General features: G+C 43.7%; 1 protein-coding gene across 2 annotated transcripts in view; it reads left to right on the top strand.

The window, feature by feature from the left end:
• HRH2 (histamine receptor H2) overlaps positions 1 to 19,271 on the top strand; it is a 204,651-nt gene extending 185,380 nt beyond the window's left edge. Inside the window, exon 4 of one of the 2 annotated variants that reach the window (XR_010180171.1) lies at positions 18,296 to 18,373. Coding sequence is in view for 1 of the 2 variants with exons in the window: in XM_063930529.1 (XP_063786599.1) it covers positions 18,296 to 18,494 (199 nt within the window). In the remaining variant the exon portion in view is untranslated. Of the gene's footprint in view, positions 1 to 18,295 lie in introns of both variants that reach the window. The other variant, XM_063930529.1, reaches the window with a different exon arrangement.
• The last annotated feature ends 264 nt before the right edge of the window (positions 19,272 to 19,535 follow it).

Here is a 19,535-nt window from a genome sequence, read left to right as displayed (position 1 = left end):
TATATATATATATTTATTGTTGAAGTTCAGAACATGGGACCTCCGGGATACCATAAGTAAACTGTTTCAGAACAGTAAAACGTACCCTTTCTCACCACAGGTTACTATTCCTATTACATGTCCACGTGGATAGTAAAACTGATAGCTCAGTGTTAATTTCAGTCTCTTTCTCTATACTCTCGTCTCCAGCCTCCTCTGCACTTCTGCCTGCCTGGCACTGTTGGGCTGAGGTAAATTGTCACTGGCTTGTGGGAGTCGGAAACTACTTGGCGGACACGCTGACACAACGGGGGTTGATCGCTCACTAGCTACTTTTAGCAGCCGTGCAAACGCATAGTCACTGCCTATAGGAAATGTATTTTCGCTTTGCAAGTGTGCGAACACCTGTGCAGCGGAGCTCTGCAAAAACATTTTGTGCAGTTTCAGTAGCTCTGGACTTACTCAGCCCTTTCGATCACTTCAGTCTTTTTGTTCCCGGAATTGACGTCAGACACCCGCCCTGCAAACGCTTGGACACGCCTGCATTTTTCCAAACACTTCCAGAAAACGGTCAGTTGCCACCCACAAACGCCATCTTCCTGTCAATCTCCTTGCGATCGGCTGTGTGAACGGATTCTTTGTTAAATCCATCGCTCAGCAACGATACACTTTGTACCCGTACGATGCGCCTGTGCATTGCGGAGCATACGCATGCGCAGTTTCGACGTTTTTTTACCTGATCGCTGCGCTGCAAAAATCAACAGCTAGCGATCAACTCGGAATAACCCCCAAGATTCTCCTGCTGCTAACAGTCAGGGTGGTGACATAAGGAATCCAGGTGGGGTGCTGACAATGGGTCACACTGTGTCACATCAACAAGAATTGTACCCTCTAATACAGGTCACAAAGTGGTGTGTGAGTAACATGTACCAGCAATGTCCCTGCTTACTTGTGTTGAGCCTCCTCTGGAATGGACACCAGAATCCCATTAGAGCTCCCTCTGGATGCTGACTCTGCAGTGTTTTCTCTTCCAGGCTCATCCCGTTTGCAGCTGCTTGCTGTTTCCCTTATATGGGCGGGCTGAGGTCACTGCAAAGCCCTGTTCTCTGCGGAGATTTCTCTCCCTCCCCTGCCAGGTACTCCCTCACTGAAGCTGCCAGAGCCGGCCTTAACCAATATGATGCCCTAGGCAAGATTTTGGCTGGTGCCCCCTAACACCACCGCTGGTTCCGCCTCTGACCTTGCACCTCTTTCCCAGCACCATCACCCCTCACCCATAGCAGTCCTTATTTTAGTGTTTGTACCCCCTATATTTTAAATAGGAACAGTTTGCACATTTGGTGCTCAGGCCAAAAAGGGGTGTGTTTTTGCTGGCAAGGGGCATGGCCACACAATAGTAACCCCAATTCCAATTACGCCACACAGTACTGCAACTTTATTCATATTTGATCATGCGATAGTGTCCATAATTCATATTACATCCCACAGTAGTATCACTTTACCTTATAAATGTTACTCCTCACAGTAGAGCCCCTTATTCACATTACATCACACTGAATTGCTGCTTATTCACATTACACCACACCCTATTGCTCTTTATTCACATTAGACGACACAGTAGTGCCCTTTCTATACGCAACGCCACATAGTAGAGCACCTTATACACATAATGCCACAGAGTAATGCCCCTTACACATATGAAACACATTATTAATATCCTTATAAACATAATGCGCCTTACACATTATGACAACCTTTATTAATGCCCTTTTACACATAATGTCCCTTACACATATGCCGTACATTATTAATGCCCTTATACACATAATGACACACATAGTGCCCCCTACACATTTGCTGCACATTATTAGTGCCCAAATACACATAATGACACACATACAGTAGTACCCTGTTACACATATGCCGCACATAATTAATGCCCTTATACACATAATGACACACATAGTGCCCCTTACACATATGTTGCACATTATCAATGCATTTTTACAAGACACACATAATGCTCCTTACACATATTCCGAACACTACTGCACAACCAACCCACTCACATGCACACAGCACTCACACTGCCACTAACACTGTGACCTCTGCCTCTGCTTGGATACAGATGTCTCCTCATAAATCTTGCCTCAATGCTAACGTCGGGCACCTTTTTTATGAAAATGCAGCTTATTTGCATTGCTATGTGGCTAGGATGCACAAGCAGCTTCTGCTGATTAAAATGATATGTAGCATGCCTATATACTGTGTGAGACTGTGGCTGTATCTGCATATGAAATGCTACACACAGAATATAGGCATGCTGCATATCATTTTAATCAGCAGAAGCTGCTGATGCCCCTAGGCATATCAAATGCCCTAGGCAATTGCCTAGTTTGCCTATGCCTATGGCCAGCTCTGGAAGCTGCCCAAACACTCCTTATATGGGCAGAAGTGTCACAGTTCATCTCTGCTCCCGATGCTCGCTCTCTCTCTCAGGGGAAATCCCCGCTGTCACTGCTGGGAGCCACACACTGATACACAGGCTTCCAGAGCACTCTGGGGCTGACACACAGGACTTCAGCCTCTGCTGTCTGCCTCAGTTGAACGGAGCCGATCAGCGCTCCTCACAGATCCTCCTGTGACAGCACTCTCTCCCCAGAGAGTCCCCTTCCTCCGGGCACACTGCATTTTAACCCCTCGCCTCAGGAGTCCCCGGATGTTTCCGCGCTGACTCTCCCCCCCCATTGGCTGTACAATCAGGTAGGAGGGGTGGCCCCTTTTACACCGCTTGTTGCAGTAAGGATTTCAGAAGGAGGTGGGAAGGAGGATAAGGCTGCAGGCTGCATTTTTTGTGTAGCTGGCAGCACAGGGTCACACTGCTTCCATTTAACAGCACTAAAACTGATTCAGGAGGAGCATGCCGCCCTCTAGTGGCTGCCGCCCATAGGCAGCTGCCTAAAGCTGCCTAATGGTAGCGCCGGCCCTGGTCACTAGACAGGTTTTTTTGTGTTCTACATTGACCTAACTGTAATTTAGATTTTCCCTATTAAAAGAGAATATTGTATAAAATCCATGCATGTTTTATACAAAAAGTCAAGTATGTAATGCTTAAAGAGGCAGATGAAGAGTTGAACATACTGTACAGCCAATAGGGGAGAGTCTCTTAGATTTGCACAACGCATTATCAGAATGCCAAGTTGTACTTACTTTGATTACCTGTACACTTAGAACCAGATTGGCATGATGGGGTTGTGAGGGTCTGATTTCATGCTCATTTTCAGGAAAATCTATGCATTTGTTCATGCTCACCAGCGATGTACAGTGAGATAAATGGCTCAGGAGGCACTTGCTAGTACTAGAGCCAGATATACACACAATATATGAGCTAAAGGGTGCATGTGAGCATTATACACAGGTGCAGCAGTATATACATATGAGCATTATAGACAGGTGCAGCAGTATATACATGTGAGCATTATACACAGGTGCAGCAGTATATACATGTGAGCATTATACACAGGTGCAGCAGTATATACTGATGGAAATTTGGTCAGAGATGTGCGGAAAAGGTAGACTCACCTGCCATAGACTTTATATTCCAGAATTTTGACAATAAAAGTGATTCAAATAAAACAAAAAAGATATTTCTAATATTTTCTTTGTATTTTTCATATACTTTATATAGTCAAAACTCCGGCTTATAAGTTAGTATAACAGGAAAGACTCTGCCTCACCTGCCTCACCCCACCGCACGTCACTGATTCTCACTTCATTAGGTAGTGTATACACTATTTACTTTCCACTATGCATCAGCCCATAATGCTCTGCGCTATTCTCAGTCAATAGGGCAAAGTATTAATAGCTTTAGAAGCTACCTGCCACGTCCATCTGATCCATAAATTGTTGATTTGGGTCTGACTCAGGTGCTAATTAATCATTAGTGCTAGCACTTGCACCTAAACAATGATGGGTGCAAGAAATCCACCAGAAACAGGCTTCCCTTCGCTGTATGCTTGCCTCAGATTAGCATGGAACTCTGGATACATGCCACATCACTTCCAGGAAACATCCAAAAGCCAGATCTTCTGCATGGACTGCAGCGTTGTCTCCCAGTTGCCCTATTTCATGCATGGGGAGATCCAGTCAACATCTGTCTGAATCTCCCGGCATACATGAAAATGCATACATTCACTTAAGCTGAAATGTACTGTTTGCTGCTGTATCTGGAGCTGCAGCCAACTAAAAATCAGACATTTTATCTGTGGTTTTCACTAAATCATATGCCTTACTGGTGATTCATTATGAGACCATATTAATACATAAAGACATTTGTGTTTTCATTGTGAGTAGTCTCCTTGTGCTACTGGGCCCCACAGCAGTCACATGGAAAAATATAGTTATAACTAAAGATATAAGTCATATATAAATAGAGCCAGAAAATCCACATTGTATTGTATAGCACTGATGGTACTAAGTGGTCCTGATAGTCCTATCTTGCCTTTGTCTCCAACATACTGTACATTGCACATTACAGCTGTAATGACTTAACCCTGTGGGCTTTATTATAGGGCAGTACAGACGGTGTAATGGTTAACATTACTGCCTCACTGAGGTCATGGGTTCGATTCCCACCATGGCCCTAACTGTGCGGAGTTTGTATATTCTCACTGTACTTGTGTGGGTTTCCTCTGGGTGCTCCGGTTTCCTCCCACAATCCAAAAATATACTGGTAGGTTAATCGACTCCCAACAAAATTAACCCTAGCATGAATAAGTGTGTGTGTACATGTGGTAGGGAATATAGATTGTAAACTCCACTGATTTGAATAAGCAAATATTCTCTGTAAAGCGCTGCAGAATATGTGTGCGCTATTTAAATAACTGGTAATAAATAATAATAAATAATTATAGCCACCTCTGACTGTCGTACTTTTCCTAGATTCAGAGGCTCATCTGCTACTAGTCTGCACCTCCACTCCAGGTGTTCCTGGAGGAGAGGTCCAGGGTGTAAATGCAGAACATGCTGTGGTGTAAAATGTAGTGTGGCCAGGGCCGTTTCTTGGGGCAGGCGAGCAGTGCAACCGCAGCCGCGGCACTAACTGTGGCTCCCTGCTTCCCCCTCCTATTTCTCCCCGAGTAACCCGCTCGGGGGGCAGAGTTTCACGGAATGACGCGGTTGCGTCGTTACGTCACGACGCAACCCCGTCACTCCGTGAAACTTTCCCCCCCCCCCCCCCCCGAGCGGAGTACAGCGGGGGATCCAAGTTAGGAAGAGGGAAAGGCCGGCGCGAGGAGCGACTGGTGAGGCGGGCCGAAGAGCGGTAATCGCCTCTGTAAGTATTTTCTCTCTCTCTCTCAATGTGTAAAATGGGGACACCTGCCGTAATGTGTGAAATGGGGACTCTTGCCTGCCGTAGTATGGGGATTTAATGTATCAAGGGCATTGCGGTGTGTGGCATACTATGGTGCAGGGGGCATTACTGTGTGGGGCTTAATATGGTAGAATTTTTTTTTCCTGTGGTGGTCGTGATCTGTTGGAGCAGGGTCAAAAACTGGATTGTGAGGTAGTCTTTTCAGACGAGGCCACACCCATTTAGATGAGGCCACGCCCCCTTGCCGGGTGCTCGCGCAAGTTTTTTTTTTATATAGGTGTGTGTGGGGGGACGGGGACATTTTTTTATGTCATGGGGGGGGCGCATTTTTAAATCTCGCACTGGGAGCCAAATTGGTTAGAAACAGCCCTGAGTGTGGCCCTGCTGTGCAGTGCAGTGAGTCCTGGCATCTCAGCAGTGACTATGGTAAATAGCCAATTACATATATACATGCTGTTTTTTAGAAGCAGATTTTGGGACAAAAGCCTGAAGGAGAAAGACTTCTTTAAAAGTGCTCATGTATGCCAGAAAACAACACCAAACTGGCACATGCATTGTGCTACAAAATAAAATATCCGTGTAATATTAAAGACACAACAAGGAGCAGTGGTTTAATAACCCTCTGTGTTTTCTGCAAATGAAAAAAAACGGAGTCCTGCTTCACTGTACTGTATAATGACTAGTAATACTATGTTCCTAGATCAATTAGGCTGGATGAAAGGCATGCCTCGGAAATATAGCTTTTGCAGTGTGAAGATTTTCAGAATAAAAATAGCTTTTCAAAGGAAACCAATTCCATTTGTTCAGTCACCTTAGATACATAATAACTAAGCATCACTGTTGTATCATTCTGATAGATGACAGTGTTTACAGCTGGAACGCGACCTCTAACATACACACTAACAGACTTTCCATATACTTCCCAACTTCAAGCCCATTTCAGCACAAGCAGTGGATTCACGAAACTTTCAATATATGAAGGATTCTTGTATGTACATTTTAAAGAAATAATGTATTATTATTTGTATTTTTTTTTACATGCTACAACTTTTTAATCCTCTGAAATATACTGAAATATATAGGTGTTCTGAAGTATATAGGTGTTTTGAAATATATACTTGTTGTTCCTAGAATATTCTAGTATGTTAGGTTCCTTGACGTTTCTGCTGCCTCCCCACAGTCTAGTGTTTTCCAATATTGTGCATACAGCGCATGCGCAGATGTGTATCCTGTTATGAGTCAGACACAACTTGGCAGAGCTGTCTTTCCATGAAATAGGGCATTTTGGGGAGTGAACAAGGTAGTGATAAATTATCACCATCTAGGTGACTGCCCAAAATGCCCTGCTAATGTGACTGCATGTAAACAATCCTGACCTGTGCAAGTGTCATCAGAGTCTTGTGTGTGTAGCAAAGACTCAGTGTGGTTGTCATGTGTACAGGGAATGTAAGATTATTTCTAATGTATCTTTTGCACCTAGCATGGCTAATGACGACAGGTGCGGCGGCTGGTGCAAAATCAATGGATGGCGTAGCTTTCTTATTGTACATTCATAAACCCCCACATTAATTAAACAGATACTCTCATTAGTATAATACCCCTTTCACACCGCAAATGCCGGATCCCACCCGGGAATTGGAAAGGGGTCCTTCCCGCGTGGGATCCGGCATTGGATGCTACAGCAGGCTTCCCTGACCTGGCAATATGCCGGGTGGGTTGCCATAGTGGTGGGGGAAGGAGCCGGCAGCGGGGGCGGAGGCGGCGCTGGGAGATGAGCTCTTCCTATCTAGTGAACGGATGCGACCAGGGAACCCGTTTACGCTGCTACTGACCCGGTATTCAACCCAGGAATAACACTGTTTTATTCCCAGGCTGAATTACCGGGACAGGCGCCCCGTGAATTCCACCACGGCGCTTTCACACCACACCCCAACCCGTGTCAACCCGGCAATATGCCGGGTCGATACTGGGTCATTTGTGCGGTGTAAAAGGGGTATAAGGCAGTAAATTAGGCTAATGTGGCTGGCCGCAACTACTGTGCCACTTTGTGTGCACCCCTGAATCAGCCCCATAGTGCTGAATGATACTACCAAAACTACAAAGTAATAGCACAGATTATGGCAAGAGTAGTCCTAACCTCTGCTGACACCACTCAGTGGCCAGTTCACAAAGACAAAGAGGTTATACTCTAAGGCAGTGATGGGGAACCTTTGGCACTCCAGCTGTTGTTGAACTATGCATTCCAGCATGCCTTGCTACAACTTTAGCATGACTAAATAGCAAAACTGTAGCATGGCATGCTGGGATGTGTAGTTCAACAAACAGCTGGAGAGTCAAAGGTTCCCCATCACTGCTCTAAGGCATGCAGCTGCATGACCGCTTACCTTAGAGAGAATGTTTCTCATGGGGACTCCTCTGGCATCAGAGGCTACACTGGCATAGGGCAGAAAAAATTGTCACTGTGCCTGGAAATGGACATGTCTGATAGAATGGTGCTATTTAGATTTCAAATGCTACAGTTTTCAGGACAAAAACTCAGGAAGAGACATTTGCTATTCATTAATATGTTGGCCAATTTTAAAAGTACACACATTAGAATACATTATGCCCTCAAAGCCATAGGAATTACTATCCAGTGGTTTGGAGGTTGAAAACTCAAATCACAGGCTAATTATAGCAATTTCAAATCCTCTGACTCTCAACTGGTTTATACCAAACCACATGTGTTTTACAGGTCACATACAGACCAGCACAGAGATGCATATGCACACCGGTCCAAGCCACATCATTTGAAGGTGCCTGGGGGCTGGTGATAATATGCTTGTGATTGGCTGATTGTAAATGCTCTCTTGTGGCATACAGTATTTGTCCGTTGGGAGGATTGCCATCTAGCACCAGCTGGTAGGTTATGTAGTAAGCATCCTGATTTTCCGCTGTAAGGCAGGGAAGTGAAATTTTTAAATCACAAACCTGCCGACACTAATAGTGAAGTTGCACTTGCCCAGCAGGCTAGGTTGTGCACAGGGCACATGCACACTAGCAGCTGGGCGGGGCTAACACTCACTGAATCAGATTTTTCTTCGGTGCTGAAGGATGAGGACACAGTCTCAGTCTCTCTGCCTGACACACTGTTATTTCCTCATATATTTCAAAATGGACATAAAAGCCTTGGTAAAGTTTATATCAGTGTCCACTACTCCCTCATCTGAGACACAGTATTTATCAGAAGGAATGAGAAATCCTTCAGAAACAATACCTGATGGCCAATTTACATTCAGAGGTACAACTCTGAGCTAATCATTCAGGTCTTTCTCCATATTATGGTAAGTTTGTTCGTATCAAATATAACTAAATAAATACAAAGCTGGCAACATACCTCTGCCCGGAGCTGGCAGCAAGTGGAGACCCGAACAGTAGCAGATTTTGCCTGGGGTGCCGCCTTCTGGAGGGCGCCAGCGCCGTTGCAAGATCCGCTACTGGTGGTGTGTTCTCCCCCCCCCCCCCCCCCCCCGGTGCCGGTACTGCTGTGCGGTGCGCGATGAGGTCATTGTGCACAGCACTGCATTGTGGGAGCGGCACTTAGACACTAGGGGTCATGATTGACCTCTAGTGTATCTATGTGGTTCTATGCAGAGCCGGATTAAGGCCCCGGGAGGCCTGGGGTACTAAAGTGCAGGGGGCCCCCATGGACTAAACAACTAATAAAAAAATAAATATATATATATATATATATATATATATATATAGTATGTGTTAATCCGGCCCTGGTCTGCATGCTCTTTGCTACTTTTCCTCTAATATTATGCTACTTTTTTGCTAGTGTTATGCTTCTTTTATGCAAATATTTGTGCGAATTTTGCACAATTGAAAGTACTATTTCCTTGAATATTTCAAATAGAGAACCCAACATTTTTTGAGGGAACTTGCATATTACAAAAATCCTGTAACATGTGGCGCACAGTGTATTCAATACTGTGGCGTCAGACATCATTATGCTTAAGCTTCAATTTTATATACCTTTTTCTTAAAATATGCATCTTAACTTGCGATTTATGCAAGTTCCTTTGTGACAAAACTACTAATCCTAAATGGAGAAGAGGTCCTGGTGGTTTATGCATGTTAACTCCGAAAGGCAGATCCTGCACGCAGCCTGTAGATCAGCCAACACTCTGCCTACCATATTTCATTAAAAAAAAAAAGTGCAATGCAAGATGGTGGCTAATTGAATCTGCCCCTATAGGTGAATGTGTATGCAAGTCATATAATTCAGGAAAACATATGCAAGCACAGGAATTGCTACCTGTAGCGGAACGTCGAAGCTGAGCCAGGCGTCTCGAACCATATAATGCAAGTATCCAGATGGGATATATATATTTATCTAAGAATCCCTCCTCCTTCAGTTCAGCGTGCGGCGCGCCAATGACTGAGCCGCAGGCTTGCTGAGCCGGACAGCAATTGGACAGCTAAGCCGTCGCTCAGCTGCCCTGACTACAGCTGTTAGAGCACTCTTCTCAGAGCTGTAGTCAGCGCAGCTGAGCGACGGCTCAGTTGTCCAATTGCTGTCCGGCTCAGCAAGCATGCGGCTCCGTCATTGGTGCGCCGCACGCTGTACTGAAGGAGGAGGAGGGACAGGGCAGCGGGAAGCCGGGGCTCGTGAGCGCTGCACCGCAGATCGGATTGAAGAAAGATCCGATCTGTGGTATGGCAGGGGGCCCTTTTGGAAAGGGGGGCCCGGGGTACGTATCCCCGGGACCCCCCCCCTTAATCCGGCTCTGGTTCTATGGGAGAGATGTCATGACATCTCTCCCATAGATCAGAGGAGAGGCGCCAGCGGGCAGAGACGGAGGGCAGCAGCGGTCGGGAATCAGGAGCGGGATGGTAAGTATTAATTTTTATTTTTATTAAAGCGGCACAAACGGGGGCAATACTACTGGGGCCACAAATGGGGGCAATACTACTGGGGCCACAAACAGGGGAAATACGACTGGGGCCACAAATGGGGGCAATACTACTAGGGCCACAAACGGGGGCAATACTACTGAGGGCACAAATGGGGGCAATACTACTGGGGGGCACATTGACCACACCCCTTTATGAAGCCACACCCCTATTTTCACCCGGGGCGCCACCAGGGCTAGAACCGGCCCTGGACCCGAAATATGGTTAAAGGGTACTCTCATGACAAACCCATTGCTGGTCCTTCCCATATTGCTTATTCCTCAAGTCCCTTCTCTATGGTAGATGCAGAGTCTGAGGAAGGGATAAGGACAGCTATGTCTTTAATGTTACATTGGGCACTGAGGAGCTTTATGTCAGAGACAGATGATAGATAATGCAGCGCTGGTTTCTGTCACAGATATACTGCATATTTCACCTCTGACTATTTCAGGCATGAATATACAAAAATAACACACACACAAAGGATTGTCACTGTGTTATCATTATCCTTCTCCTCACGTAGTACAGTAGTTGTGAGGAAATAATAATCCCTCAGACTCTAAGGTAAAAATGTACTCCGATCATAATAAACCATTTTCTGAGGTAGGCACATGTTCAAGACTGATGTTGCCACTAAAATAAATAAATAAACAAATCCTCACAGGGATGTCAGCTGAGGCGTATACACAAAATTCCCTGATATTGCCTGTAGTCAACAAAAGCATTAGAAACCCATCTCTGAATAACAGATAATGTGACTGCTGGCCAATGTCACTAAAACTTTCCCTTGCTAATAAATTCAACACTTCTGAATGGGAATCCTAATACCAGGTCACAGGTGTGGCTCTAGCAGCCAGGACACCTCTGCCAAACCTATACTCCATCCTCACACTGGGCTTTGCATTCACAATCTGAGGTGCATGAAAATTCTAAACAGGCATTCTGGTCTATACTTATAAAATAATATTATATTGCAATGAGGATTCTCATAGGCCTGATTGATATGCCAGTTTTCTTCTGCCAGTTTTTGAAGCAACTCTTAATGCATTAATGTGTGATAAACTGCTGATTTCTCAAATAAAACTCTTTGAAAAACTATTAAAATTACAGTTGCGGCAGGTCCTCTGCTATATGTCCTGGGCTAGGCAGAAAGGAAGGATAATCTGTATGCTCCCTGGATTCTCCTTTTTTTGCTCCCTTCTAAAAGAGAGCAGGCTTATCAAAACTAGAAATAAAGTATCTGGACTATTCTAGTCTCCCACATATAGACCTGGTTGGACAAGATTTTCTGTCAGGAGTAATGTCTTATTATATGGTTCACAAGTCCTTTGTTGTGCTGAAGCCTAGAGCTCAAGGTAAACATACTGTATGAAGCCCTTTGTGCATTGTGCTTCCAGAGCTAGACTTTAATACAGAGAGCTTACCACAGACAAAATGGCTAAAGACAATACAAGTTGGTGTCAACTTGCCATTAATTTAATTTCTCATCAAAGGCTTATACAGTATGCCATTTGATATGCAGTCTCGTCTGAATGATATATTACAAACCGTTCTCTGACTAGAACAAATTAGAGATGGAAAACCCATTTTTGCATAGCTGATAACTTCCCTATCAAAAATAAATAAATACATAAAATAAAAATTAGCATTTGTCATTCAGACCTGTATTAAATGTAAGAGTGCAATACAGTTTTTCAAAACCCATAAGATTCCATGTGGAGAGTTTGCATGGCATTTTCTTTTTACTAAACCAGAATGGTTTATGCATTAAAATAGATCTCCAGAATGCTTTCCCACCAACTTCCATACATCTATGCAGCAGTAGGTTACAATTTTATTGAAAAATGCTTTTATTCCAGTGTCTTGTCATGTTATTTTGCATCTCAAACACACCTTATATTATACCTATTGGAACAATAGTAGTCACCACATTTCTCCAACCATATGGAGTCTAGAGAGTGGTATACTGTACATAAACAATTTGCTAAAACCATACACCACAGGGACTTAATAGTATGTTTCATAATAGAATTGGCCTTTATCATAAACTGCCATAATAGGGCAGTCAACAGAACAGCGGCATCTACAGGCAAGATCCCTAAGGTTGAATCATGATAAAGCACTCATTCTTTCCAGTACATGCTTTGAATAATGTTACCTGCCTCCTCCAAAGAAATGGGGAGCAATAGAGAGTTTGGCTCTGACTTTCTTGCCAAAGCCAACAGTTTCTCTCAATGATTTAGCGGCACTAACCAGGGCAAAGTTAGATCTCTCTTACACGTTTTCTCTCCTATGCAGGAACTCACTAGCTCTCCTCAGGTTTTTTTAAAAACCTGTTACTGGTAGTCAAGCATACCTATCTTCCCATGTCATATGGGAGATATCCAATTGGAATTCTCTGACAATTTACAAATTACAGGCCCACATTAGACCATCTACTGATTTTAACGATAACATCAGATATATCTCATCTGGGATCGGATAACTTCTCCCAACAAAGATCCATACAAGGAGAATTGTCACAGAAGAAAATAGCCTTTTTAAAAGTACCTTAGAACTGAGAGATGGTAAATAACTGTTGAATCTCTTTAACCTCTCTAGACACACAAGGCTCTAGATCTGCTCTGGACAATATGACAGCTATGTCCTACATAGCAGAATAGAGAAAATCTTTCAATGTTCTTTGCATGGCAGATTTGGACATTTTGCAGGAGATCATAGAAAGGAACATAATTGTAAAATAAACCTGCCTGGAAATATTATCTAACTTGCAGATCCCCTTTCCTCTCTTTGACTACCTTGATTTCCTTATTATCTATTATGTCTATTTCTAAGACACTGGCTTCCCCCTCAGCTTTAGCATTTGCAAATAAGAGGATTTGAGCTTACCCTATTAGTTTTCTCAAAACTATTTCTCAACCCCAAAAGTGTTCCAAACTATTCTCAAGGGTCATACCAAAACATCTCTTATGTAGAATTCTTAGTAGAATTAGAAAAAGTAAAGATGATAAAGAACCAAACCATTACATTGTCTCCTGTTTATCTACTTACCTTGCTCTTACCCCACTTGTTACAATATACAGCAATTATTTATAAGTTTACAAGACCTTTCTGTACAGCAAAACCCTCCACCCTACAGAATATATTGTCACATGATAGTGGCTGGTATTGATAGTTCTCAATTTAAAGGCCTCTCTTTACTGGGTGACACTGCTTCCAAAGCTGCTTCAAGGTCTTGCCATGTCAAGCTATCATGCACGCTGCAAGCTGGTCATCTGCACGTGCATTGGGAAAATACTACAGAGACTAGTGATCAGGAGCTTTACCTCCTATACCCTCCAATTAGCTTGAAGGGAAATATACCTCACATACTGATATACCCTCAACTTCAATGGATATGACACCACTCAAAGCCCACTTTTGAGAGGAGTTAGCAAAAGGAAGGCACCTCAGAAGGTCTTCCTTTACAAATACTTATATACAAGGCTCATTTGTCATTAATGCGGTCATGTGCATAATATTATTGGAGACTTATGATGAAGAAAAGATTAGGTCTGTCAGAACAACCAACAGGTGTGTGGTAGTCTGCCCACCAGCTGTTGCTAGGTGGCAATCCTCCCGACGAACAAACAGTAGTTTCCAGGAATCTATGACCTGCAAACTTCCTTTATTCTAGGGCAGGCCTGGCCAACCTGTGGCTCTCCAGCTGTTGTAAAACTACAAGTCCCATCATGCCGTGCCACAGTTTTGCTATTAGGGAATGCTAAAACTGTGGCAGGGCATGCTGGGATGTGTAGTTTCACAACATCTGGAGAGCCACAGGTTGGCCAGGCCTGTTCTAGGGAATAGGATTGCCACCTAGCAACAGCGCCCATCCCACCCTCCCCCCCAAAAATATATATTACAAAGTAGCTGTTGCTCTCTGTTGGTTACTCTTCCAGACTTTAGTCTATTATCTTTTCAGGCCCTCTGAGGGACATGACTATTACAGAATCTGGCTACAGAGGACCCAAGAAATTGAGAAGCCTCATTTTTTTTTCTGTTTGTTTACTTGCAAAACAAAGGTTTCTTTATAATATTGTTTTGTCATCCATTCCTGGAAAACAAGACAAATATAGCCAAAAAAGTCGATTCACACCTAAGACTTTAATTATCTAGTTGTATACACTTATTGTTATTCTAACTGCAATTGTCTAAAATTATAAGAAGGTTGTTCTAACTTCCACTTCTTGTTCTGCTTATACAAATATTATACAGTGCAAATATAACCAGAGTTAAAAGAGTGAATATATATTTATATATACAGTATATATATATATATATATATATATATATATATCCTATATAATAGCCCAGATCTGTGACTCTCTGCCTGTGCGTATAACGCTGGGCATGGCTAGGAGCTCTCACTGGGTTAGCAGCAGGTCTATCACACACTGTCCACAGCTGATTGGGCGAGAAACGCTCTCCCACACAGGTTACATCCAATGGGAGGCTCTGCCCTTTGGCTGCTGTGTGTTCCCAGAGCAGGATTAACAATGGGGCTGATGGAGCTGCAGCTCCAGGTCCACAGCCCAAAATAGGCCCACTGCATCTGCAGCAACATACCCTCCAACAATTTACACATAAAAACCGGTACAAATTCGGAACCCTTTCCTATATTTTTAATGGAAGTTTGGAGAGCCAAAAATCGATACAGACCATAAAAAAGGTACTGTATCTGCCAAAAAGGTACAGCTGGAGGGTATGCCACTGTATCTGTAACATGTCTCTGCGCTGTAGATAGGGGAAAAAAATCCTTTTACTGCAGCATCCTATGTCCTGCTGCCAGTCCGCCTGCCCCCTCCAGCATCAACAATCCCCACTCCGTAGCCGCGGCGCAGGTGGAACAAAAGCTGCTGCGGCTACCGGCATAGATGTGTATGAAAGCGGCGCAGCAGAAGGCTTTCATAGCCCTCCCTGTGCCACATACTCTCTGATCCCCAGAGCCTCCCTTGCGCGTGATGTCACAGAAGTGCCTTCCCGCCACAGCCATGGCCAAATCCCAAGAGGCCCTGACTCCGCAACACAGCACCTGGGCTGCCGGCCTGTAAGCCCTGAGATGGCTAATGTCATGGAGAGAGTGGGTGATATCGTGAAGAGTAATGTCTGGATGCTTAATCAATGTAAAAGGTGACAGTGCTGTGCAGTGCAGTGGGTGTGAGTGTCACTGACACTGCACAGCACTCTCACCTTTTACATTGATTCAGCAAGTCAGTCAATTCGGCCAGCCAGTCACTATTGTTAGCGCCGTTGTACCAACGCCCCGCATTACAGGGAAGTAGACACACTAAATAAACTACAGCTTCCAGCAGCCCTTAGCGCCGAAGCATTCTGGCGCTAAGGGCTGCTGTGAGCTGTAGTTTATTGAGTGCATCTTCTTCCCTGTAATGCAGCATGTTGGGACACCAGCGCTAACAACAGTGACTGGCTGCTTGGCTGCTGTGCGAGTCTCCGGGAGAGCCACTGCTAAAGGGAGGACAGCAGCTTAGCTGCTTGCAGGAGGAGAAGCATTACCTGCCCCTTCCACACTCGCAGTACATCTGGGCCCCATCTGCGGCACCCCCACCCCCCCCTCCACCACCCGTGGTGGCTCCGGACCCCTCCTTCACCCGCAGCACCTGCCTTTCCCCCACCTGTGGCACCACCGCACCCGCCCCTCCCCCACCAGCGGCACCCCCGCAACTGCTCCTCCCCCACCCGTGGTGGCTCTGGACCTCCACCCATGCACCCGCCCCTACCCCACCCATGCCACCCCCACAACCGCCCCTCCCCCACCCATGGCACCTCCGGACCCCATCTGCATCTCCAGCGCACCCGCCACTCCCCCAACTACAGCACCTACTAGGTGATTTATAAGGCCCTGTGTGCGCTGTTCATGCCGTTGCAAGGGGCTTCGACCCCTTAACCATTGCACACCCTTTGAAGGTGCAATATTTAACCACTCACACAATTATGATTGGAGGTAATACTCAATATAATAAAAATATTGCAAGCCACAACGGTGTGCAAGGGTTAAGAGGGCATAGCCCCTTACGACGGTGTGAAGAGCGCCCATAGGGTGCGATGAATCATCTAGTATATGTATATATATATATATATATAAGAAGAAATATCTCTATGGAGCGCTCTTATTCTATAATCTGATATAATTAGATGACTGTTGGTGGATGTTATATAAAGAGAGGATGACCTTACACATTTATACACCCATATTAGAATCACATATATCTCTTTATTAAAAGATTTTGATTTAAAACTTATCATGAAACTTTTCCTTTTCTTTTACATTGGAGATACAATTGTATATTTCAACATTATTTGTATAAGGAAAAATCAACAATATAATGAGCTTTCATCCAACGCGTTTTGTCTATATCGACTTCTTCAGGGGTGTTTTCTAAATAACAGCTCTCTGTTTATATTGGAATAACTGTAGTATTCAAAAGGTATGAAGTTCTAATTGAACCAAAGTTGTACTGAAAAATATTTATTACCAAGTTGAAAAAACTTAAAGAAAATTATTCCCAGAATATGATAGCGTTTATTGGGATTCCTTATTATAGGCCACCTAATGAATTATATTCTTCTCCAGCATGTAGATATATATTTCATTCATTTTTCTTGGCTCATTGGGTTGGCATTTCCTCAGTTTTTCAAAGTATCAGTGAAGTCCAACAGAAGGGATCCACTTGTAAACTTAGGATAAAAATATCCCTTTAATTTTCCAGCAGTTGTCCTATAGGTCTGCCTGCATAGGTATCCAATATTGTTATTTCTTCTCAGGGTTTGCCTTTCACAAGCCCCTCCAGTACTGTATGCCTAAATAAATGGTTCAATCAGTTTAGATCTAAATGTGTGGGTATTACTCTCCTTTGTTCCAACACACACAGGTGTTCTTGTTATTAGGATTGCTACCAGTAAGCTTTGAAAAATCTGATTCAGTGAGTGTTAGCCCCGCCCAGCTGCTAGTATGCATGTGACCTGTGCACAACCTAGCCTGCTGGGCAAGTGCAACTTCACTGTTAGTGTCGGCAGGTTAGTAATTTAAAATGTCACTTCCCTGCCTTACAGCGGAAAATCAGGATGCTTACTACATAACCCACCAGCTGTTGCTAAGTGGCAATCCTATTCCCTAGAACAAAGGAAGTTTGCAGGTCATAGATTCCTGCAAACTACTGTATGTAATAGGTGCAGACCTTTTCAATTGCAACTTTTTCAGTGAGCGCATGATACGCACTCAATTTGGGCACAACTGCTTCCAATTAGGTATGGGGGTCATTCAGGTGTGGACACAAAGCGGCGGTTGTACGCACATCGATCAATGTTTTTGCACTGTGCATGTATATGAGCTGCAGTGCATATGCGCAGTGAGTGATTTGCAAGTGTGGTCGCAGCAAGATTTTAGTCTCAAAGTGAGTGACAGGAAATCAGTATTTGGTGGTGGTAATGGGGAGTTGTCATGCGAATGCAGGCATGTCTTGGCCATTCAGATGGCATTATCTGGGTGTGCATATATTAGCTGCTGCAATCTTACTTACTACTGGAGAGGCTTGTGCATCCCAGAAGTGCAGCTCAGCCTGCGCGTCTTCAAAGGCACTCAGGCTCAGAGTGGTGATCCAATTTGCAATGATGTTACCGATGCTTCTGCAATCTTGCAGCGTTGTACACAAAAGATGTAACCGCAGTGGGCATCCTTTTTCAAGGGTTAGTTTCTGCCCATATTGGCATATAATCACAATTACATACTGCAAATCATTGCAACATTAGTAATATATATGGCGCCCATACGCTTATATGAGCCATTTTGGCAAAATTATGCATCACAATTAGGTATGACAGCTTTTACTGACCATTTGCACACAAAAAAAATCTTAATTGACACTTCACATATTTTATTATTTATATCTGACTAACATAACAATCCATTTGCTTAGTATTTTTTCTTTTTCTTTTTTTTTACAGGAATCAACCCAGTTGGCGCAGCGAATGTTTGGATTACATGACCTGCAGAACACGGCAATGGCTTTTTAAATATCTCCCAAAACAAAGCACATGGACCTCGGTGCTAAATGAAACTGTGGCTGAAGCTTCAAATGGTGCACAAGTACTGTGGCCTCTGACCTCGCTGCCATCACAGCTTCAGGATACAGTAATAAAGTAAACCAATTACAGGACTCATGTTTGCTCTTGTTGGGCTTAGGAAACCTTATGGACTTGGATCCAGGTCAGAGACTTCATGTACAGAAAATCTGACACATATTGAATAGAAATAAGTCTAGGCCAACGAAATATACAAACTGAAAAACATACAAATCAACTAAGATGTTGAGAGAGAATAAGCACTAGAGACATTAATAAGATACTTTGTTCTGTCAAATACTTTTACACATCGTGACTGGAATCAACTGTCCCATATGTTATAAGACAAATGTCTTCATTCCAAAGCATCGCAAAACCAGCATCAACTGTCAGTGACTTGAATGTCATATATCTGTGGGTGTGATAAAATATGTCAGCACTTTGAATTCTGGCCAAAGCTGTCATCATGCATACAATAATGTCTTCATGTTTAGCTATGTCACTTTCTGGTTTACCATTTAAGGATTCATATCCTCAAAATGCTTTACTTACAGACCACTGAAAATCTGTATAATGTTCACTTTACAGTATTTTTAATGACATAAAAATATACATGTCACCACAAAGTTTAACTCCTTTATTTCCATACAAGCACTGTCTGCATATCAGAGGCCGAACTCTGGGAGGCAACGGAGTCATCTGCCGCCGGGCTCCTGCTCTGAAGGGGGGCACCTCTCCTCCTATTCTGTGACACCATTGAATTAAGTTAATTGATAGCTGCCGCTGTCTTTTCAGTGGCCAACTTCCTCACTGGTCCCTGCACCTTACAAATCACACCCACTTTATTATACTGAATATACACATTTTACAAGTGTCATACCCAGGATTAGAAACCACAACCTATTACACTGGATGTGGCACCTTACTGATGAAGCTATTTGCTCCTGTATAGGAAATATGAGAATTCTAACTATATGAAGCTACTTCTCTGACAATTACACGTAACTTTATATAGTTAGAATTCTCATGCTTCCTCTACAGGAGCAAATAACTCCATCAGTAAAGTGTCTGCTGTTAGTGTAACAGGTCATGGGTTCTAATCCTGGGTATGACTGCTAAGAAA

Source organism: Pseudophryne corroboree, chromosome 6 (genome assembly GCF_028390025.1).
Source record: "Pseudophryne corroboree isolate aPseCor3 chromosome 6, aPseCor3.hap2, whole genome shotgun sequence".
Classification (NCBI taxonomy): Eukaryota; Metazoa; Chordata; class Amphibia; order Anura; family Myobatrachidae; genus Pseudophryne; species Pseudophryne corroboree.
Note: the sequence above shows the minus strand (reverse complement) of the source record. Positions and strands in the feature narration are given on the sequence as shown.